The sequence below is a fragment of the Electrona antarctica genome, assembly GCF_951216825.1.
Source record: "Electrona antarctica genome assembly, chromosome: 12".
NCBI classification, from domain to species: Eukaryota; Metazoa; Chordata; class Actinopteri; order Myctophiformes; family Myctophidae; genus Electrona; species Electrona antarctica.
Genome location: NC_136793.1, coordinates 26,481,753 through 26,506,407, shown reverse-complemented (window position 1 = coordinate 26,506,407; position 24,655 = coordinate 26,481,753). Strand labels below are relative to the sequence as shown.

Here is a 24,655-nt window from a genome sequence, read left to right as displayed (position 1 = left end):
CTCCCCCCAACCCCACCATCACCTCCGCCTCCCTATCATTCTTTATGGCTGATCTAGTGGTGAAGCCTTCATTACCTTGAGTTATACTCAACGATTATTACCTCTCCCCCTGGCCCCCATGCAGAGCTGGCCCTGGCCCCCATCATCTTATCATCTTACCCCAGAGGAACATAATGCTGCAACTCCAGCCGACACACAACGTATAGAGCAACATCTGCCTCCAACATGGCCCGGCAGCACGTCTTTGAACTTCCCCATCTTCACGTCTTGCGGCACGTGATGTATATGCGATGCGCTGCAGTTTGACCGAGGAGTTCACGTGTTTATTTTTATTTTTGGAGAACTCTGTAACGGGGTGCAGACTGCAGAGGTATTGTCTCGTGTGGTGCAGTCACTAGGCAGACGTTGTGAATCTTAGTGAATCAGACCGAAGTGGGGGACTAATTATTGGTGATAAGTTCCTTCCCAATCTGGTGATAAACAAATGTTTTCTCTCTGGCTCGTAGTGCCCTTTAACTTTGTAATTTCTGCTTCCACTAGAAGCAGAAAGTATGAGCGGATCCACCAGACCCTGGAAATCACAGACAGTCCAAGACTCAATAATGCTCTGTACCTAACCTATTGGAGTGTATATGACTTCTTAACTTAACCATTAAGCCCATATTATCTAATGTTAATGTGTTATTGTCTCCACCAGGCCGAAGGCATGGGGAGAGAGTATGTTTTGCACTCCGTCCGTCCGTGTGTCCGTCCGTGTGTCCGTCCGTCCGTGTGTCCGTCTGTGAACAGCTAATCTCCGGCACCATTAACCCGGTCGATGCCACATTTTGCACACACACTCCCTGGATGCCAACGATGAACCTCTGCCCCAAAATGTCCAGAACGGCCTGTTATAGCGCCACCAGGAGGCCGCTTTGTGCAAAACAAGTTTTTGGACAGTACATCTACAGATTTTGTCCAAACATCACGCAAATTGGTACACAGTCTCTCTAGAGCCATTCAACGAAACGGGTCTTTCAGATTTCTCATACTCCATCCTGATTGGCTAAGATTGGCTTCCAAAGTTCGCAGGAGTGCTCAGTTTCAAACAAAATGCTGTAAATCATGAACACATCGTGTGATTTCCGTGAAATTGTGCACGCACATTCCCACTAGGCCGAGGAAGAAATGTCACATGAACATTTTCAACTCAGCCTCATGGTGGCGCTATAACTGGCCTAAAAGTGTTTTTACCTCTAACTGCATGGATCTGTGGATAACTTTGTATGCCAACTCCCTAGAGGCCAAGGTAAAACCTTTGCCTGGAATTTTTCACATCTGCTCTTTATAGCGCCACCAGGAGGTCGACATATGTAAAACACATTTTCTAATATTACTCCTTCAGATTTTATCCAAATTTCACGCAAATCGGTACACATGCTCTCCATAGTCATGTGATCAAGACGTGTTTGTTTGATTTCTCATAATCCACCCTCATTGGCTACGATTGGCTTCTAAACTTTTCAGGAGTAGCCCGTTTTGTACAAATCGCCACAACTACTCAACGCAGCGTACGATTGTGGTGAAACTGTGCATGCATATTCCCACTAGGCTTTGGGAGAAATGCCACTTGACAGTTTTCAAATCAGCCTCATGGTGGCGCTACAACAGGCCAAGCCGTGTCACACACACACACACACACACACACACACACACACACACACACACACACACACACACACACACACACACACACACACACACGTTTATATTGCTCCTAAACATTTTGCCAAACATCACACACACACACACACACTTTTCTAGTTCAAATATTGTAAACTAAAGTATCTAATATGTAAAGTAGAGGCCCTGTACTGCATTCAATTGTTTTTAAAATCTCAGGCAGGCTGATGACCATGGGTGCCAGAGATGATGTTTTTAATCCTGTGTGTATAGGCCTACAGTATTATTCTTGGGGTGTTCTTCCTAACATCTATTCCACTGCACAATGCCTGTTTTCTTCTTTGGATCTGTGGGTTCACACTGCGCTCCTCATATGAATAGACGCATGTCAACGTGTGTATTGATGTGCGTGTGTGCGTGCGTGCGTGCGTGCGTGCGTGCGTGCGTGCGTGCATGCGTGCGTGCGTGCGTGTGTGTGTGCGTGCGTGCGTGCGTGTGTGTGAAGCCATCTCGCACAGCACAAATGGAGGAATATGGCCTACTGTGTACACACCTGGTTAATGAGGACTTTCCATCATTGTTCCGGCTCATTGAGCTCTGCTCACTGGTGAGTATTCTACCCCACATCACTTCACATCACTCCCTTTGTTGTGACTCCTCTCACATGCGTGCACACACACGCATGCACGCACGCACGCACGCACGCACGCACGCACGCACGCACGCACGCACGCACGCACGCACGCACACACACATCCATTACAGATGTTTTGGCATGGCAGTAACAGACTGCGCCCATTAGGGGGCATGAGTACAGAACCTGTTGTGCTTGACCAAATACACTACAGTGTCTGCCTTGAAAGATTAGTGGTCTAATAACTGTAATAGACAGTTAGGTCATTTATAGCACTTACAGTACACAGCTGTACTCCCCTATTGTGGCCATGATTACATAATATGTTGTACTGTGTGTGAATACAGTCACATAGCAGGTGGGGAGGTTGAGAGTCACAGCAGAGGTTAAGGATGACACACACACACACACACGCACGCACGCACGCACGCACGCACGCACGCACGCACGCACGCACGCACGCACGCACGCACGCACGCACGCACGCACATACGTACGTTGCTCTCCACTTCCGTGCTGCTATATCAGCCCGCCAGGCAAGGAGTCAGGGAGCAGTAACAGCCCTATTAAGACTCCCAGAGACCCCATCGATCTCCTCATTGATCCCCTCCTGCCTGGGCCAGTCTAGACAACCATAGGGGCTTATACAACCACTCACACAGCAGAGAGCAGTGTTACGCCACACACACAGTACTCCGTGTGGCACATGGACAGACAAATAAAAATGACTTCCAAGTACCAATATAAATACTCATTATGCAGAAGCTCCCATTTCACAAGTTTTCAAATAAAATGTAGGCTATAAAAATCTTTTGAAAAGTTCTGTGAGCTTGTAGATATACAAGTATATAGGGCTGAAGTGGTTAATGTATGTTTTTTAATAATAACCAGTAAGACGCCCTGAGGGCGAGAAGCGACCTCGCTATAAAGGGCGAGGTCACGTGCACGCATCCGCCTGGGTGACGGCAGACTGCTGGGCGAGTGCTGGTGCTTTGGCATGGGGGGTCAGATCAACGGAATGAATTCTGTACTGGCCATATATGGAGCGTGTCTTGAGTGTACAGGGTTTGATGAGGTCAGATCAACATATGGAATGTCAGAACAGGTCAGCTCCATATCTAGAGATTTAAGGGTGGCAGCGGGGGCAGTGTCTTGAGTGTACAGGGTTGAGTGTTTTCGGGCCTGTTGAGAACTCTAGTTTTCGCCGGCTGCTGGGTGCGGCTGCACTAATAACTTTCGGGCTTTTGAATGGACAGGTATCAGTCAAAAGGGAGACATCGAAGAGGAAGGACGGGTGGGGAGGGATCAACATATGATATGGAATGTCAGAACAGGTCAGCTCCATATATGGAGATCTAAAGGGTTTGAGGTCAGTTGTAGAGTTGCTGGCCGGCTCCATATATGCAGATCTACAGTAGGTGATGATCCAGTCTTCTCCATGTATGGCTATCCAGGGTTTGATGAGGTCAGTGTCGTGATCTTCATATATGAGCCATATATGGAGTGTCGACCATATATGGTGGCGTGACGTGTCACGAGGCGTAACGAACTAACGCCCATATATCGTGGCGTGACACACGGATCGACGGACAGGTTTTGCAATATAATCTGCGACCTACGGTCGGTAACTAAAGTTTTCAAATAATTGTAGTGAGTAAAAGTACAATATTTGCCTCTAAGATGTAGTGGAGTAGAAGTAAAAGTACTGAAAATTGGAAATAAATAATAAAGTAAAAACAAAATTGTACTTAAGTACAGTACTTACACAGATAGATAGATAGATGTCAAATAATGCTAAGTATCACTATCTGCACCATGATTCCCCTTGTGATTCACCATGTTTATTGAAACCAGGCGGGCTGGAGTCACTCCCTGCTGCTACCAACTGGTTCTGATTAAAGTTACATATTTGATTACAGGTCTGGGAAATGCTTTCTTTGCATAAAATATGTGTGTAATCAAGTTTCATAACAAAGTTGCTAGCTTCTTTTGTTTTTGTATAGTGTGGTCTGTTGTATATGTAATCTTATCTTTCCTCACACTAAGCTCAGCGAGAAGATTGATCATTCATGACCCTTAGTTTTTATTTCGTACTTCGCTTGTTACTTAACTTTATTTTTAATATTTTTCATGCTGCAGTTTGTGTATTTCAAATGACCACATTATTATACCAGTGTTTCTGGAGTGACCCTGAGACAAACTCAACAAACCTGAGGGTCAGTGAAAAAGAAACAACCACACAATGTCTCCCCCCATTGGACATGTTACGGTTCTACACGTTACTGCCTAGCCTACTATTTGTGCACACATTACATAATTAAATATCCTCTTTACTTCCCACATATGTATTGTATGCAGTGATGTGAATTTAGTATTAATCTGTAAAACTCAGCTTGTTTGTTCTACACTTTGCAGTTTCAACAGAGCTGGCAACAGTAGGCCCTACATTAAACTAAGATATGAGTAGCCAAGTTGTGTGAATGTACGTTGCTGAGTTAGCAGTCTGACCCTGATGTGTATTAATGACAAAGCGGACGGCAGGTTTTCATCAGAGTCCAGTTGATTAATGGCCAGTCCTTCACTCCTGTCCTCACAACTAATGGCTCTCTATCTCACTGTCTATAATTATCATTCGGTAATGAGGTTCTACACAAACCTACATTGCATGTGTGTGTGTGTGTGTGTGTGTGTGTGTGTGTGTGTGTGTGCGTGCGTGCGTGCGTGCGTGCGTGCGTGCGTGCGTGTGTGTGCGTGTGTGTGCGAGTGAGGTGTTTGGGTCCAGTGAATGTTGAATGCTGTTGACAAGCATAGGTCTAGTAATAATCAATTGTAAATTAGATTAATTAGAATCGAGTATTTTCAATCTGTCTTGGACAAATTAATCAGGGAAACCTTATAGCCTTATCTGTGACCTCTCCCTTCACTTCAATCAAATATGCCTGCAGGTATTTCTATTACCGCAAGCGTCTAAAATCTAAACTAGCCTATGATGTTGTGGGATATTCATGGAAGTGGATTTGGGTATCGTTGAAATAGAGACACCAGAGGGCATCGGCATGGTCAGAAAGTGAAGCCTGGGGATGTGTTTGGCTTAGCCTTGGATCAAGACATATCAAGGCTTGTGTCTGGCTGTGACGAAGAATGATTGATGTCTTCTTTATTGATCATGAAATAAAATCATGTGTTGCCCCCTTCGCTGTAGCTCTGGTACACAGTCACATATCATCATACTATAGTTCAGTCAGGACAACTCATGAATGAATATAATTGCGACCATAGGTCGCAGATTACTATGAAAACCTGCAAAACATGCCGCTCCGTCAGTCACGCCACCATACATGGCCATCAGTCCATCACGCATCGTGACATCACGCTTTCTGACACGTCACGCCTTATGACACGTCACGCCACCATATATGGCCGTCAGTCCATCACGCCTCGTGACATGCTGCATGGCCATCTCCATATATGAAGATCACGACACTGACCTCATCAAACCCTGGATAGCCATGCATGGAGAAGACTGGATCATTACCTAGATCTGCATATATGGAGCCGCCCAGCAACTCTACATCTGACCTCAAACCTCAAACCCTTAGATCTCCATATATGGAGCTGACCTGTTCTGACATTCCATATGTTGATCCTTCCCCACCCGCCCCTCTTCGATGTCTCCCTTTTGATTTATACCTGTCCATTCAAACTCTAGATAGGCCCGCCCCAAAGTTATTAGTGCAGATTAAATAGAGTTTCCAGATTAAATTAAATAGAGATTCCAGATTAAATAGAGCGGTCTGAGAATGGAATGAGTGTGTGATTGGATGAGTGGATGTGGACGTGAAGTTGAGGTGGCCCAATGTGGACAGCCGCCAGCAACTGCACTGAGTTTCCTGACTGAACTGGCTTTGTGCATGTCTGTGACAGACGCGTTATTTATTATGGTATTGTATAACCTTTTTACATGCTTTAACACCATCCATAATTGGGGGGCCGGTCTAAACAGACCAGCCGTATTCATTCTCATCTGAACGTGTTTGGCCACAGTGACACAGATGCTTAAATTCCATACATAGATCTATGAATCATAGACTATGATAGTTTGTCACTGGCTGGTCCCTGGCAGGTTATATTGAAGCGTCACCCTGTCCCTTACAGATGTCATTAATTTGCGCTGTCAGCCTAGAGTAGACTTTTTCTGCTGCCAACTGTGATTGCACTATAATGAACTACTGAGAAAAAAGAAAAATAAATAAAATAATCCAATCCATTCCCTATCTCGACTCTGAAGGCATTGGCATATACATATATATAGTTTGTAGGGGCACTGAACTCATCTCTGCTGATGCAAATATATATTTGAAAAACAAAGTAAAGAAATTGTACATCTAGGATCAAGCTGCTTCTATCTGGATCTTATTTGACTGACAAATGATTCAGCCCAGAAGTCCAACATTTGACTGTGTTTCTTCACATTGTATTTCAAGCCAGAATAGGACTCCTCATATATTGAAACCTACAAAAGCAATTCTTTTTTTTTGTTCAATCAAAAGGATGTGGGCTACTTAAACACATTTCAGCCTGGTGGTGGTGTTTTTCTTCTTGGAGTTCACAATTGTGAGGGCCATTTTTGAGCAGAGCAAACAGATTTGTATTATTCAACATCCCTCAAGCACCCCTTTTCAGCACTTTACGCACATGCCTAGTTTACATCCACTGCTCCCAATAGTTTGGATGGGTAAATGCAGATGAAGAATTTTATATATCTCTGCTGTCGGGAGGAAACCACCTAACTCCAAAATGTTCATTTTTCAGGAAATTAAGAAAACCTTATATTTTGAAAACAAAGCAACACTGCCTCATCAAAGTTAGTATTGTGACTTTATATTGTCTTTTTTAAATTACTTCCATGAGAGGGGGAGAGGTGGTGGAGTTAGTTGCTTTAGCAGACAGTTTGAGGGTCCAATGGAGTTAAGTGGTTTGGTCTTTTCACTACTTTCCATTGGTTCAATATTTTCGAAACACACAGACATCAAGGGTGTTCAATAGCACTGATTTATGCAAAAAATATAAAACCTAAAAAATGGTTAGGTGGTTTCCTCCCGACAACACAGATCTACAAGCTCCAATCACATCACAATGCATTTTGAGCTATGTGGATCTGCTATCTGCTACCTAACAAAGTAGCAGTAAAATATGAATATGAGAGGTTTCTGCCTGAGGTTTCTGCAACAATATAAGGGAGGACCCAGAAGAGAAGAATATATCAAGTGAATGAGGAGAACTGAGGGTGTATTTATACACACAGGGCTAACAAGCACACAGCTGAACACCATGGATAATTAACACAGGATTGTCTGAAGCACCAACAGCAGTACAGCATACAGGTGAACAGCATTAACAATACACAGGATGGGTGAGTCAAGACAGGATATATCTAATAGGGAGGACAGGAAACACTAGAACGTCACTTCAAAATAAAGGAACAAAACTAAAGTAAAACCATAACTAACGTAGTATACTTTAAGAATCTGTATCACAATGTTTTCTTTTTTTCAATGTATATGCATACATACCATGACACTGTACACATATTTACAGACGTGTGTTGTGAAGTCCTTAAAAAAAGCTTGAATTTGTTTCATAAAAATCCACCGTAGACATGTTATGAGCTACTTCCTGTCAAAAAATTCCTTGCAGATGATTATTTAAGTGTCAGAGTTTGGAAGCACTCGTTATCAGTAAAGCAACCTCCTGCTGCCTCCTGCATTATGCAAATTCTAAACAGGTGGTACACATGATGGGCTGTTGAGTGATAGTCAACGAGCACTTCCAAACTCCAGCACTTAGAAAAAAATCATCTGCAAGGAATTTCTTGACAGGGAGTAGCTCATAACATGTACAATTCAAACTTTCCGTACAGCTGCAATGTTGGTGAGTTTGACTTTATTTAATACAATTAGATAATTAGACTGTTCTGTTTGGATGAATGGGCTGTCTATGGGAAGTTGCACCTAGGTAGCACCTTGCTGGCAAGATGGCAGCCTTGTGCATCCTACTATAAATGCGCCACGTCTCTGTCTGCGTGTATGCGTGCGTGTGTGTAATGCACGTAACTCGAGAACCGTTTGCCCCACCGACTTCAAATTCGACACACACGTTCCACACCCCCGCAGGGAGTGCAGTGCCCGGTATCGAGTCGGTCGGACCCACGGTTGTCCAGAACCACCACAAAAGGCTCTGGTCAGGCTCTGCCAGTGGGCCTAATGAGGCCAACGCCTTTCACCTGTGCAATTTCCAGTAGCGAATTGAGGCTCAAACAATTAGGCTCTGCCAGTGGGCCGAATTGATTGCCAAGTACACTTTCCACAGTCAGTTTGCCCACTTCTCACAGCCAGGTTGCACTCTTCACACACACGCACACAGCCAGAGATCTCCAGCTATGTGCTGTGTCAAATGAATCCAGGCTGACAACAATCCATCGTTACATAGCCGACAAAGCAACACACGTCTAAAATTGAGGACTTCCGTTTGACAAAACTGTTAACAACAATTAAAGGTTGGTTTGCATGTATTATGGTTCGTTATTATTTCAGTGGTCTATTATGGCCAGAAAAGGGCCTGGCCCTGTTCTAACATCTTCTTTACTTACACACTCCACCTTTCACACACACTCTGCACTCTAACTCCCAAGTAGGCCGACTGCGACGGGCATGTACAGGTCTAGTATCATCAATAGCTGAAGTTCAGGAGCAGGACCACACCTCCAATCCAGCTACCTCCACCTCCTATCAAGCCACCTCCAATCGGGTCACCTCCACCCGTATATAAAGGCCCCGTCCAACCCACGGTTCTCTCTCTGTTCTCACTTTCATCACCCCTCCCCCCACCCTAATTCTCATCCTACTCCTTCTCTAACGTCTCCTTTTTTACAGGTCCCTAAGGGGGGTTCGTTGTGCCCGGGAGCCACAGCAAATCCCTGAAGCCTAGCGTGTGTTAATAGTTTCATGCATTCTTCCTTTCGTTAATAAATGTTGTTAAACTTCATAATTTGGTGGTGCGGTCCTTGATCGTGAATATAGTATCATAAAAATCACACCTGTGTGAAGTGAGGGGCGCTCTTATCATCATATATCATCATACATCATCTCATTCTGGCCACAATATGCGTCCTCACTTTTCCGTCTTCACTTTTCTGTCCTCACTTTTTTCCTCAATACGTACTTTGCTCATATACAGTATTTGCTCAACCAATCAAATCATCGCTATGGGGTGATCAGCCAATGAAATCATCGCTATTATTCACACAAACACACAAAGCTGGGCATAGGCCCTCAAAATGAAGACTGTACGGTAAATATGACATTGGTAAGGATGGAATGTCTGTCCGTCTGTCTGTCTTTCGGTATGTGTGTAATGCACGTAACTCGAGAACCGTTCGCCCCACCGACTTCAAATTCGACACACGCGTTCCACACCCCCACAGGGAGTGCAGTGCCTGGTGTCGAGTCGGTCGACACCAGGTTGTCCGGAACCGACACAAAAGGCCTCTGCCCGGGCTCTGGACAGGGCCCTGCCCAGGCTCCATATATGGAGCTGGCCTCTTCTGACATCACAACACTCCATATCTGGGCATGCCTGACATAGAACTCCATATGTATGTGTGTCTGTAATCCACGTAACTCGAGAACCGTTCGCCCCACCAACTTCAAATTCAAACACACGTTCCACACCCCCACAGAGAGTGCCCGTCTGACCCACGGTTGTCCAGAACAGCCACAAAAGGCCTCTGCCCGGGCTCTGGACAGGGCCCCTACCCAGGCTCCATATTTGGAGCTACCCTGTTCTGACAACATAACACTCCATATTTGGGCATACCTGATACAGACACTGACACGGGTACAACGGGTATTGCATAGCCAGGTGGGGCATGGATCTCCAACTATATTTACAACATTTATTGTCCTGCCATTAACACTCATTATTTGATCATACTTCCCTATTAAGATGCCGTATATCTGACATCAGTGAAAGAGAGGTGTGTGTGTGTGTGTGTGTGTGTGTGTGTGTGTGTGTGTGTGTGTGTGTGTGTGTGTGTGTGTGTGTGTGTGTGTGCGTGTGTGTTGAATTACCTGACTGTCTACACCTGAGTGTCTACACAGCCTGAGTCCAGAAGATTAACAGGACTCTGATAAGACTAAAAGGGTTCATAAAGGGTTCACTCAGTGCCAATACAAGCATTGATAATTGTGTTGCATTCCCAGATAGAGGTGAGGCCGAGGGTGTGAGGAGGAGAGACACACTCATACTATCACACAAGGAGCAGCTCATCGTCCATCACCTGTGGGGCAGGGGGCTTGATTTATGAATTTCTGATCCCCTTTACAGTCTTTGTTTCTGACTGGCGGGGAAATTGAACAATATTCAGGAAATGAATGCACTGTAAATGCACAATGTGTATAAAATATAAGTGATAAAGAATTTGTTAGCACGATATACAGTACATACATACTGTACTGTGTGTGTGTGTGTGTAATACATCATAAATCGCACTCACTCACTCACTCACTCACTCACTCACTCTCTCCAATTATATCTATATCCATACCAGTTCGGGGATATGACATACCCAATCCCTACCTCTTTCTTCTCTCTCCCCCCCTCTATCTGCCACTTATATATAATGGGTATCGCCGTGGCACACTCGTTATGCTCAGCCAATGACAGTGCAGAATGGCACACCTTCTAACCAATCACAATGTCCAATCACAGCGCCAATTTCCATTCCAATTTCGTTCCAATTTCCATCCTCAATTCTCCGTCCTCACTACTAAAAGTATTAGTTAGATATCTCTCATTCTTGCTAACTTTATTACTGTACAATTATGTTTGCATGCGCACGTGCACACACACACACACACACACACACACACACACACACACACACAGAATGATCACAGAGAGAAGGAATGGCCCACTCACTGCAAACTCAGAGAGAGACCATAATAAACACGCCAAAATAGTAGGGGTTGAATGGGTTAATAGACAACCAAGCAGGCGGGAGCATGACACCACTCCTCCTCCCCCGTCAGTGTGCTGCATGGCATAAAGCACCCGCTCACATGCTCTCATTTGCAGCTGATCTTGGTGTTGACGTTTCTACCGTTTAGTTTTCATCCTGTGTTGATCAGCATTTGAATTCTAGGCACAGCTAGAGATCAGCATAACAAAACGCTTCCAGCAACCCCAGCAACCTCATGCATATTCCTACCTACTGTAACCTATATATCTTCAAACTTCAAAGTGAGTTTTTCAAAGTTAGCAAACGTTGTATCTGACCAAGAAAGAGTGAAGACACAGAGATACCCTCAGAAGAAGGCGGGAAAGCAGAGGAAAAAGAACAAAAGGAGTCGGAGACTCCAAAAAGCATTGATGATGATGATGATGAATGTGAGAAAGCAGCTGTGCTCCCTGGCCTGTGCTGTGTTGCCAGTGGTGGGGTTTCTCCTGAGCTGTGCGGGGGCATACCTGATGTCCTTGCAGATCAACCAATACCACTACGCCATAAGGGTCATCCTGGCCTATGTCTTGATCGCCTGCGGTTTTCTGGCCATGCTCACTGGAGTGTCCTGGGCCGTCTGCCACGGCATGAAGATCAAGATTAACCAGAGGGGAGGCAGAGGCTGCACCACTCCACACCACCGACAGGTCCACATCTACACGATCGACAGGTAAGGCTGGCTGGCCATCAGAATTCAATACAAAGAATTTGACTTGATGCATGGTTCTCATACACAGGAACAAATTATATACAACAAGATAAGTGAAATGAATGTATGAATAAGATAAGATACAGTATATATATAAAAAAAGTAAATATATAAAAGTAAACCGAAATATAAGGAGTGAAGGGTTAGATCAAGGTTGAGGTTGAGCAGTGTGATCAGTATTGAAGTGTATGAGATGAGGCATGCATCATAAGCCTATAATATTATTCTTATGTATTTGTTTTGTGTGCATTGGCATGGTTGCAAATAGTAGCCTAATTTCATGGCACGTGCAATGACAATTAAATAATTCAGTTAAATTCCTTGCTATTTCTTTCAAAAGAAAGGCAGGTGAAAATATTGCATGCCTATCCACCACAGATGTACACGTTTTACACCGAGGCAGTTGCACTGTACAATGTTCATGCTCGACAGCAATTACAATACATTATCGTTCCCCTGTTTCCAGACCTAGCTCATTCCCTCCATCTTATGAAGAGTCCCAGGGGAGCCACGATGACACAGCTACTGACTCCATGGTGGTGGTCGATGAGGAAAGCCTGACGATGGGCCCAGCCCCTCCTCTGTACACGCAGCATGACTGTGAGATCCCTGACTGCGCGTGGAGCTGGGAGCAGCCTCCTCCTTACGTACAGACACAGACTAGCCTCCAGGGACGCCTGGCTGCAGGTGCAGAGGAGCAGCGGGAAGCCGTAGCCTAATGAATATTTCATTGTACGATATGGGTCGCTTGCCGAAAATAACACATTTTTCGGCGAGCATCACAAGTGTATGACAACTCACCCAGACATTGAAGGAAGTAGTGTCTGTTTGGACAGATTAGGGAGGGTTGGATTGGATCACGGAGCCTACGTAGATATGACTGACTAGGACTTCTGGAAAATTCCAAACATGAGGTGTCATGGATGCCATGGACAAATGATGGCCAACAGGAACGTTGACCTCATGTCTGTGCTATGAACCAGTGGCCAGTTACGGAACCTAGAAACACTGCATTCAGTTGACTTGATAACTCACTGTGTTACTTGGTATTCGTTCTGTATTGAAACAGAGGATAAAAAGTCTGACAGGCACACATTGGAGATCTGATGGAACCCAGGCCATGACCAGAAGAGACAGCGAGCACATCTTAACCTACTGTATTGCACTGTCAATGGGCCCAGAACTGTCTTCATCTTAACCTACTGTACTGTCAATGGGCCCAGAACTGTCTTCTGACATGACTTTTGTTCTCAAAACACTGTCAGTTGCAGGCTTCTGAAGGGATGTTGTATTGTCCTTGGGTTCCTCAGCTGAAATGGTTTTAAATGTATGCAATACAGCAATGTTGTCTTAGATCAATGAATCCTATATGCTTGGATTGAAAAAAGCATGTTCAGTCTTACTTGACCTGCACTGTAGTCTATATCCAAATTATGTTTGGACAACACAGAGTATCTAATACCATTGTGTGCAATAAACTATGTCATTCCTGTTGCAACTAGATGAGTGGGTTCAATAACCTGTAATAGCTTAAACATACTGTCTGTCTGACTAAATTATCATATCCTTACGGATATCCTGGCAAATCGTCAGCACTTAATGACTGCAATCAGAGAGTTTACGAGTTCCTGTTCTCTGTGTGAGTGACACTGCATAAAGATCAACTCTGTATCTTATCTCCACACAAACAACTTTAACACATACGGTCACACTTAGATCACAAGCAGGTGCTGTGCACAGCAGATCAAAGGCTGATAATCTTTTGTCCATAAACAAATGTTGCATTGAATCTCTGCACTGAGTCTCTTCACTTGTCATAGAGTACCACTTCTAGAGGTCTATCCTTGACCCAGGCCTTTTTTCCCTTCTACACACACAATGTTATGATCTACTAAATCTAAATCTGCTATTTTGTCTGGATGTTCACCTATTATGACATAATTAATACATTATTTTATATGTCAACTATTATGACATACAGTATGTCCCTATTCTAACCAGTTCAGTGGCCTTGTGGTTAGTGTCCGCCCTGAGACTGGGTATGAGACTTTGGTATGACCCGGTCGGGCTAGCCTTGGCTTGGAAGAGAGGTCATCAGGTGGTCCCCAACCTTCAGTGTTTCGACCCTGCAGGGTCAGCAGCAGTAATTGGCAAAAGCACTGCCCCTCTCATCCAGGCTTCCAGCTATTGTCCTTTCTCTTATGCCAGAGCCAACAGGAGGCTCTCTCTGCCTTGTGTGTTCTTGGGGGATTGCCTCTGTTTGTGGTTTGCTTCCTGCCTAGGGTCCTCCTACGTCTCACCAGACTATACGTCTGAGCTTACTTACTAACTTTTCTGCATTGGGACGCTAGTGTTAAAGTGGTTAAATTAGACCGTAGTCACTAAAGTCTGAGAGAGGATTACACGCAAAGGTTTTTATTTGGATTAAAAAATAAACAATTTAAATATTGTTATATTGCTTCCCCACAAACAGAATAAGGAAACAAAAGGTCTATGTGGTATTTCCACTCTTGAAGTAGAGTTTTCTTCACCATTCCAGAAGTGTAGCCTGTGGCTTATTGATCAGGTAATGTGGACTTCACATGTTAGTAGTACACACACTACAGTGTGAAAATGGACCCTTACGTGTGACATTAGATTTGTAAGGGTTAATTTAACTCCAAGAGTTCAATTCAAAATGTAACTCTAAAGCCCAAACCACACCAGTTGCAACTCCTTGGGACAAAACCGTTTTAAGGTCAACCACACCAATTAATGCAACTCAATGAGTTGCCAGGAGTTGCATTGGTGTGGTTGACCTTAAAACGGTTTAGTCCCAAGGAATTACAACTGGTGTGGTTTAACACTCAGGGTTTTACTGTGTAGTAAAATACAGGCAAGTGCAACGTCTTAAGGCTTAACCCATAACAGTCTAAGATATACACAATTTTTACTCGGTATCAGACATCACAGAATTGTTTTTTAAATTCCTTTTTTATGATAGTTGAGAGGCAATGTCAGCTTTGTTACAGGGTTTGAATACTGTATGAAAAAAAGGAAAAGCATTGTGGTTTATGAGTGAAAGGTGAGCGCTGCATAAACTGAATATAAAAAACTAGTGGATGACTCCATACATTCCTTCAGACAAATATAAGGCACAAAAATAAAAGGCATGTTCATAGATATTTGCTAAGTTCACAAAACATTTTGGCATAATTGATTCATAGCAAAAGTATATGCAAATCACCATATTTTACATTCATTCATTTCATTTTTAGTTTCAACGCTTGCTTCTTTGGATATAACAGTAGAGACAATACCGTTTGCAGTATTTCAGGAAATTAGGAAAGGCAGAAATGTGAGAAGAAGTAAAATATGGCAGAGCATTACAGGTAAATTGATTGTTGTGTGTGTTGTTTGTATATGTGTGCAATGCATTCATTGTGCACGTGTGTGTGTGTGCATGTGTGTAACTGGGTGAATGCATGCATGTATGTATTTGTGCCAGCATGTTTGCATAATTTATAGTTAGCTGTTTTCTTAGGTGATGACGTTGGGGCCACGGCGGCCTGTCCTCTCATGGATGCCTGAGATCTTCAGAGCGATAGCAATGAGGGGTCCCAGCACTACCTGCATTAAGAAACACAAATAATACATGAAGGTCTATCTCTGTAGGTGGAACGACAACTGTTCAACAGCAGTAAATTAATGAATTATTCATGTATCATTAAGGATGCAGAAGTCAGAAAATTCACACTTTGCAATACATTTACAGGACAACTATGCAGTTTTCATCCCTCAACCAGCCTCCCACTCACCCCATGGTGTGATAAAGCTCATAGTAAGCTTGTTAAAATATAACAGACGACAACAACAAAAGGAAAGAACAAAAGAAGGAAAATAATGGAGAAGAGAATCAAAATAGTAACAAAAATGGTTCCAAAGTATTTGTTTGACTACTTAAAAATGGTGGGTGATAACGTCATAGGTAAGAATAGTAAGAAACGTACAGTGCAGCAGTGCAATGGAATGATTTTCCTAAGGAAACAAGTGCCACTCTAACCACTTTTAAAACAGCTCTTAAAAAATGGCTGCAAAATAACTTTCATAGTTATTTTTTGTCTCCGCCAGGCCGAAGGTGTGACAGAGACTATGTTTTGCATCCTGTCTGTCCATGTGTGTGTCTCTCATAGACAGCTAACCTCTGTTAACCTCATCATAAAAATGTTTTAGACAGTTTTACACTTGAATAATGAGGCTTGCTTGATGGGCTCAAACTCCAAACACATTTAACCACTTAAGCCCTATATACTTTATTGTCCAACAAATAGCAGATATAGAAGCTCACAAAACATGTTTTTTTGTGTGTGCAAATTTCCACCTAAAGGCCTAATGAGATGCCAAGCAAAGTTAGCATGCAGTACACAGTAGTACTATGCACATCATCATGAGAGACTGAGCATGTCCATTGTACACAATAAGAACATAACCAAATGAGAGTAGACTTGTATTACTCCACGCCTGATCAAAACAAGGTCAACGTCAATTGGAAACTCACTTATCCAATGACATTAGTCCACTTTATCAACATCAAGGTTGCACTTTATTCTATATCTTGTGTACAGGTACATAAGAGTGCACAAAACCAACTATTCATTAATGATATCAGTACAGTATACCAAAAACACTAACCTACTTCACTAAACTGTAAAAAAATAAAAACATTAAAAAAAAAATAGCCATTAGGAAACAGACCATGCTTAGTCATCATTGGTGCCAGGATGATCTGGATCTTGGTGTTGCAAAAGCATATTAAAAATAAAAACGACATTTTTGTCCCACACAGAACTCTGCTTACAGTGTTTATTATTTATCGACTGCACGGCTTCAACAACATTCATAACAACAACACTTATATTGACATTCAGTGCTGAGTTTGCTTAGTGCGTATCATCTTTTACTGTCATTCCTTGTCAGGCAGTGAGCAATATAAATGACCCAGCAGTTTTTATTGTCAGGTGAATTCCTTTCAGTGATGCAACAGACAGACAGACAGACAGCTACACTCCCGCGGACCCAGCCAAATGTGTTCATTGGAACGCCTGGCACTGCAGAGGAATCAAAACCCTGTCTCCACAGTGGTGATCAGGAACTTTACCCTGCGCCACAAAGGACGCCAAAGTCTAGTCTAATAACCGTCACTATGTTGTCTAATCATTCATTGATGTACAGACTGGAGTGATTACGAATGAAATTTATGATCAATTGATGATAGATTGGTCAAGGTTTGGGTTCAGTAAGATAACAGACATGGACATCACGAATGAAACAGTTAGGTGAATAGTAGGGTTTCAGAAAGCTTCAATATTAACAGAGAATAAAGTAAGAATTATTTGACATGAACTGTTTTAACAGCTGTGGGAATCTGTGAAAAACAACATAAAGTCACACCCACGGAGATGTATTGAAAATGATAAAGATAATACTTGTGTCCAACCATAGAAACGATCAATACAGTATAACACACACCAAGAAGCAATTTAGAGAACAATATAATATGGCACAGTCTAAACAACTACAGATTTACACTGTTAGTTCAACTACCGGAGCAAGTCATCCAGCACTTCACTTCAAGTCATACTGTATCTAACAGGAGCCCTTGTACAAGGCTTCTTTGACTATGCATGCACCTCCTGGTACCACAGCACCTCAAAGGCCCTTAAAACTAGGCTCCAGACCTCCCAAAACAAACTGGTCAGGCTCCTACTTGGCCTCACCCCCCGAACCCACCTCACCCCTGCCCACTTTGACAGACTGGCATGGCTTAGGGTCGGCGACAGAGTACAGCATCTTGCAATGGGTCTGGTCCACAAGATTCGATACTCCACCAAGATACCCATGTACCTGTGTAGATACTTCCTTAATGTTAACGAAGTCCACACCCACAACACCAGAGGGAGTGCAACGAATCATGTTCAACCCAGATTCGGCACAAACAAGGGACTAAATTCTTTTCGCTCCTATGCCACCAAAATGTGGAACGCCCTACCAACAGTCATTAAGACATGCGAATCCCTTGACTCCTTCAAAACCGCTCTCAAAGGGCACCTACGGATGGCTGCAATTCGAAACTGGCCCCCGTAAAATCTGAATCCCCCCCACCGCCCCCCCCCCCCTTTTCCCCTCACTGTATATGTTTCTTTTCCCTTTTTACCTCTATTATGATGAATTCCTGTACTGTTCTTTGTCTATATAGAAGTGTCTATTTGTACGTCTCTAAATGTTTTGATGAATTGAACATGGTGGACCCTGTTGTAAACAAGTGTAATGCTTAATTGGGTCGTCCACTCACAGTTAACAGCCTTTGTATTGAGTTTGTGCTTGAAATGTACTGTAATTCTGCAAACTGTTAATACAATTTTCAATCAATCAATCAATATCTTACAATCCCAGACAAACATACTCATCCACACACTTGTTGGTTTATTTAAATAAATCTTGACATGAGAACCGGATCTTTAATTGCAAGCCCATGAGTATGGTTAAAGTTCATCACCTATCCCAAATGTCAAACAAAACTCAGAGCCGTCTGAAGTGAGTGGTGCTGAACTGTACTTATGCTGTACTGTACTGTACTGTACTGTACTGTACTGTACTGTACTGTACTGTACTGTACAAGCTCTCCTCCCTGGCCTGTGTGTGTGTGTGTGTGTGTGTGTGTGTGTGTGTTAGGCTGCACAACAGTGAGACTTGGTGGTGTGTTAGGCTGCGCAACAGTGACACTTGGTGGTGACAATATGCCATTTCCGTGCTCAGACACAGGGACCCAGGGACTCAGAGACACAGCCAAGGACACACATAGCTGTCTATAAATAAATAACAACATAGGGAACTGGTGCTCCAGTCCAAAGTCTATAGGGCAAAAAGAATTAAAGACGAAAAAAATAAAAAAATAAAAATTGGAATCAGCTTTATTGTCACATCACAGGTTTACAGGTATAAAATACGTGGGTGAAATTCCATTGGTGAGCAAACAAAACACACTGTTACATAGTGGACCATAGCACCATGGACCATAACAATAGGCTATAGATAACAAATGTGTTCCAGAGTGTACAAATTGACCCTTAATGTAAACGGCATTTCAGCAATAGTCCATATACTCAGGGATGTGCGCACCCAAACACAATGTGCATACTTGAGACTTTAGCTTTAGCTCTTCCTTGGACCACCAGTGGACTACAGTAGGCTATACCATGGACCACCAGTGGACTACAGTAGGCTATACCATGGACATGGTACTTGACTCTTCTTGGACCACCAGTGGACTACAGTAGGCTATACCATGGACCACCAGTGGACTACAGTAGGCTATACCATGGACATGGTACTTGACTCTTGGACCACCAGTGGACTACAGTAGGCTATACCATGGACATGGTACTTGACTCTTGGACCACCAGTGGACTACAGTAGGCTATACCATGGACATGCAGGTACTTGACTCTTTCTTCCTTCCACATGCGGATCATACCAATGTCAATGTCAGTCCTCTATGTGGCTGACACACACCTTAATCCATGTCCTAGCACCTTGAATAATGTGTATAATGCACAGTATACAGCGGCTGCTGTGCTTTTTTGTGTGGAAAAAGCTAAGAGACCCTTTGATTGTACAGTTTGTAGCAAAGCTTGTACATAAGCTAAGATAACTTTTGGTTGTACCGTTTGTAGCAAATAAATAGCTTGTAAATAGCTAAGACCCACACGGAAGAAAACCCTTTACTGTACCTGTACTTTTTGGGTAAAAAGTAAAACTCTCAACTGTCTTTCTTTTCCTGCCTTGATACCCCCCCCCCCTCTCTTCTTCCCTTTCTTTGTTTTTCTTGGAAAAAATTACACAATGGGAATTACGCACAAACTTCTTTTACCTGTAAAACTGTGATGTGACAATAATTCTGATTCTTGGGGCCACAAATGGCACTACAACGCCCATAATGACAGATGCTAATAAACAGTTTACATTTGGGAGAAGTTAAAAATTATCATCAATTATTTTCAGATCAACATACCAACCCACTATGGAGAAACATGCATGAGTATCATATGGCCACATAACTGTAAAAATCACACCCGTGTGAACTGAGTGGTGCAACTCCATGTGGGCGGCCCCGGGGGGTCATGACAGTTATCGTGTGGGGGATCCCAGGGGGTCTCTCTACCTGTACTGTCACTGTACTGTAGGCCTACTGTCACACCCAAAATCACGTAATGGCTGCTAAAAACTCAGCTTCCCATCATAGAGCTGTGCACAGTGTGAAGCTCAACAGCACCACTTTGTACATACATACATACATACATACATACATACATACATACACACACACACACACACACACACACACACACACACACACACACACACACACACACACACACACACACACACATACATACATACAATACATACAAACGTACAAAGGGACACACATTGCTGTTTCTTGGAGTGGCTGCACCACTCAAAAAGCCCCTGTCTGCCAGTTGGTTGTTATGTCACTGTAGTGTGCAGTGTGCACTATGCTGAGTCCTGCTGTGGGTTGTTACTGATAGCGTTTTGTAATTAAAGCTTCTATGTTTTAATATTGAACAAAAACACATTTTCAAAAACACAAGTCTATATATTGCAGGCTACAGCCCAGCCTTGCTGTGTGTGTGCGCTGCTTGTTATGTATTTAAATCAAAGTTGCTTGTAACTTTGCACCATGGCATTGAGGCAGTTCTCTCTCTCTCTGCTGGCGTTCTCTCTAATGTTATGTGTGCACACTTGTATAGCTCTGAGCCCAGATACACAAATGTTACTATAAACAGCTATTTGACAATTGGAAACACCTGCCAATCAATTAACCCTGACACTGACTGCTCCCATGAGTCATTCCACCCATGTCCACCCACAGCAGAGTTCACAGAAATGCTAACAGCTTATGTTTGGGAAAAGTGAAGAATCGGCTTCATCACCCTGCATATGCCCAATGGCCAACGCCCATGAGCAATTTCAGATGATCTATTTGTCAACCAACTGAGAAGAAAAACTGTTGAGAACAGATAGAAAGATAGACAGGTTTCCTAGAATTATAGTAGGATAGTACTAGGAGCCTAATATCTTTGGACAGTAGTAGGATGTAGTAGGATAGTACTAGGAGCCTAATATCTTTGGACAGTAGTAGGATGTAGTTAGCCTGGCTAATAAGCCAGACCGAATCAGCCGTTGGCAAAAAGAAAGGATGTAGTAGGATAGTACTAGGAGCCTAATATCTCTGGACAGTAGTAGGATAGTAGGAAGTAGGAAAGCAGGATAGTGATCTGGTCTGCTATTTTCATTTTTTTTTTTTTTAAAGTTAGGGATGTTGGGTTGTCTGTCTGTGAGTTTTATAAATATTTAACTATTAAACAGTATAGATAGAAGATATTTTTATTACCAGTCGGGTGCCCAGACGGTTACGCCACCGCCTGGGCCGGTTAAACAGTATTAACAAGAGTTTTTGTGACTAAATAATAACTACATTGTATACATTGGTTCTTTTTTCCTTTTCCTGAAAAGCAATAGTTTTGGATATACAAGCTACAGCACAATATGCACTGTAGATCCCAACCACAATGTCTCACCAGGGCACATGTCATGCACACACCTACCTGTGTCTCTCTGTTATGTCTCTCAGGGTCTCTCTCGAAGCTCTCGGCATAGATGCGAATAGTGGCCCCAGCACCTCCTCCACTCCCACTTAGCCGAAACACCAGACGGGATGCTTCTGTGAAGACGATCCTTAGACCCTAGAAGTACACAAGAAAGAATCTTTACCTAAAAACATCTAGAGAATAAAGTATAATAGTATAATGATTAATGAAGACTGTTGATGCCATTTTAAACAACATACAGACACAGTCAAAAGAAGAATGAGATTGTGATTTATACATAAGTAACAACCTCAAATACAGGAACTACAAACATCCACTAGATGGCACTGTCACTGTATGTTTCACAGACCCTGTTGTTGATCACCCCCACAGACCTAGTGAAGTCTTGGTTAAACATACCAGTGATCATGAACTCTGTATTATTCAGTACTTTACTTGAAATGCATGATGGCTACCTTAAACTCACACTAGACGTTTTTAGCAAACCTTGCATAATGTCAATGGTGTGCATTTCTGGGCACTGGCCCAGATGTGAAAAAAAGGCATTTTCAACCATGTCAACACCCTCCATTTAGCATGTCTCATAACCTATATGAGCTAGATGTTTTGGGTTAGTTACTACAACTGTAGTCTCTCAAGACAGACTGTTGACTCACATCACACACTCAAATTAAAGGAAAAGAGGGCACTGCTTTTTCTTTATTTTTTGACGTTGGGTTCTCAGATTGCTACAACTGTGGTTGGCTGCCAGAGATAAAGCTGGTTGACTTATTTGGTTATTCTCAATCTTTTTAATCATGAGTTCCCCCAGTTTGATATGCATATGCATTAGGCAACGGACCCTCATTTGGCATGATTATTATTATTATTATTTTTATCTCTGGGACTAACATTGTCAGTGTTAATTTAACTCTGAGAGTTACAGACCTGCAAGAGTCCAACTCCTCACGACGCCCGCAGAAGGGCAAGGGAGCCTATCGCAGTATCAAGAGCAGCACCACCAGGCTGAGGAACAGTTTGCATCCGACAGCTGTCAGATTGCTGAAACATGGCATGAGTCTGTCATCAGAACGCTGAGCAAGGCATGAGTCTTGCTCAGAGGCCTGATGACAGGCAATGACATTAGGCTGACCTTAAACCATTTTTTTCTCTTCCTGAACCTACTGTCGATTATTCCAGGGACTAGTAGGACTTTAGCTCTTCCTTGAACCACCTATGGACTAATACCAGGGACAAGGTACTTCACTTTTTTCTTCCTTTTTTTGCTCTACCTCACACCACTCGTGGATTATACCAATGTCAGCCCGCTATGCAGCTGACATGCACTTATTTGCACCTTAATCCATGTCCTAGCACCTTGACTAATGTCCTTAAATACACAGTACTCAGCGGCTGCTATGCTCAGGCACCTTTATATGTCTTATCTCAGGTATTATGTGGAAATATGTTTTTTGTGGAAATAGCTAAGAGACCGTTCGGCTGTACAGTTTGTAGCAAAAGCCTGTAAATAAGATAAGAGACCCTTTGGTTGTACGGTCCGTTTGTAGCAAAAGCTTGTATATATATCTAAGACCCACACAGAAGAAAAAACGTTACCTGTATTTTTTGTGACAAAAGTGCTCAAACTTTATTTATTTTCCTGCCTTGATCTCCTTAACACCTTGAGGGCCCGGGCCTATTTAATCCATTAATAAAATGTGCCCATCATTTATAGCGCCCGGACCACTTTTACCGGCGGACCGGAAGTTGTTGTGAATGTCTGTGTAGCAGCTAACAATAGCCACACCACTCTAGAGTCGATCGACAACAACGGGAGGTAAGAATAAATCTATCGCGACTAGCCCGCCGTCTAACACAGGATCTTTTTTCATAATTAGACGGGATGATTTAGATCACGAGTTATGAACGTTTTAAGATTTTCGTTTTCGTCTGCTAAACAGGCAGGGAACATTTTCGATGACGTGTCACTGTTGTGCAACACCGAGGATTGGGCAACAAGCGCTCCTAGGCTGTGGAGCGATGCGACCGGTTTTGATATCATTAATCTCCGTCCTATTTATCAATCTCCGTCTCTGGCAACTGACCGTGAACTTGAACTTGACGGTGATCTCCGTCTGGGGCCCTTAAACTTCCCCCTCCTCTCTTTTTGGGAACTACGCAGAAAAACGAATTTCACCCACCTTTTTACCTGTAAAACTGTGATGTGACAATAAAGCTGATTCTGATTCCAATTCCATTTGGTTCCTAACTATATCAATCAATTTTGATGGGGACATCCTGGAACCCCCTAAACTAAAGGACTTGTGTGGGTCGCCAGACCACACGTTGACAACCAGTGGACTGATGGATGAATTTGTGATGAGTCTTATAAACCTGTGTCCTTCATCTTAGTTCACACTAGCAGCAACAAAGCTACAGGCCATTTTCAATGAAAGCCAGCAACATAATAATAATACAACGCCGAACATTTGTCACCGCGTGACGAGCTACAAAAGCTACAAAAACATCTGTTAGTGGGGAGTTATCTTTCTCCTTTTTTCAGTGCTCCAATGGTGCATTGAAGCGTCCATCAATCATGTTTCCACTCCCCTTCTCTCTTCACACAATTCCTGCCTGTATAAGAGAAATTGATTCTCGTCTTGTCACCAGCCAGTTCCCAGTTCTTTTTAACGCTAGACTTTATTTTCTATATTTTCTAGAATCTAAAAACTATTTTCATTTGTATTTCTATCGCTCGTCGTTCCAACACATGGACCCATGCCTGATGATGTCAAGGAGCGTGTTGAACACTTCAACAGGTCCTTTGTAGCTTTTGGAGGGGGTACAGGCTTGGTGGTGCTAGTGAGAATGCAGTATGATCATGATGAGATGGAGTCAAAAAGACACTTTCATATTACATGTCCGTAGCCTGAATGAAAATG

The 24,655-nt window shown here is 43.0% G+C and overlaps 2 protein-coding genes across 2 annotated transcripts in view; one reads left to right on the top strand and one right to left on the bottom strand.

Moving 5' to 3' along the window:
• Nucleotides 1-11,734: 11,734 nt before the first annotated feature.
• LOC306934361 (transmembrane protein 252-like) lies at nt 11,735-12,782 on the top strand (the record flags this gene model as incomplete). Its single annotated transcript, XM_079516930.1, has 2 exons — nt 11,735-12,024; nt 12,530-12,782. 2 exons carry the CDS (start codon nt 11,735-11,737, stop codon nt 12,780-12,782), a joined length of 543 nt encoding a protein of 180 aa, XP_079373056.1.
• A 2,058-nt stretch (nt 12,783-14,840) lies between these two features.
• The window catches only part of pgm5 (phosphoglucomutase 5), a 35,320-nt gene continuing 25,505 nt past the window's right edge, over nt 14,841-24,655 (bottom strand). The window contains exons 10-11 of the mRNA XM_079517130.1: nt 21,732-21,869; nt 14,841-15,672 (exon numbers count right to left, since the gene is read on the bottom strand). Of these exons, the coding sequence (XP_079373256.1) occupies nt 15,583-15,672; nt 21,732-21,869 (228 nt within the window). The 3' untranslated portion in view covers nt 14,841-15,582. The remainder of the gene's footprint in view (nt 15,673-21,731; nt 21,870-24,655) is intronic.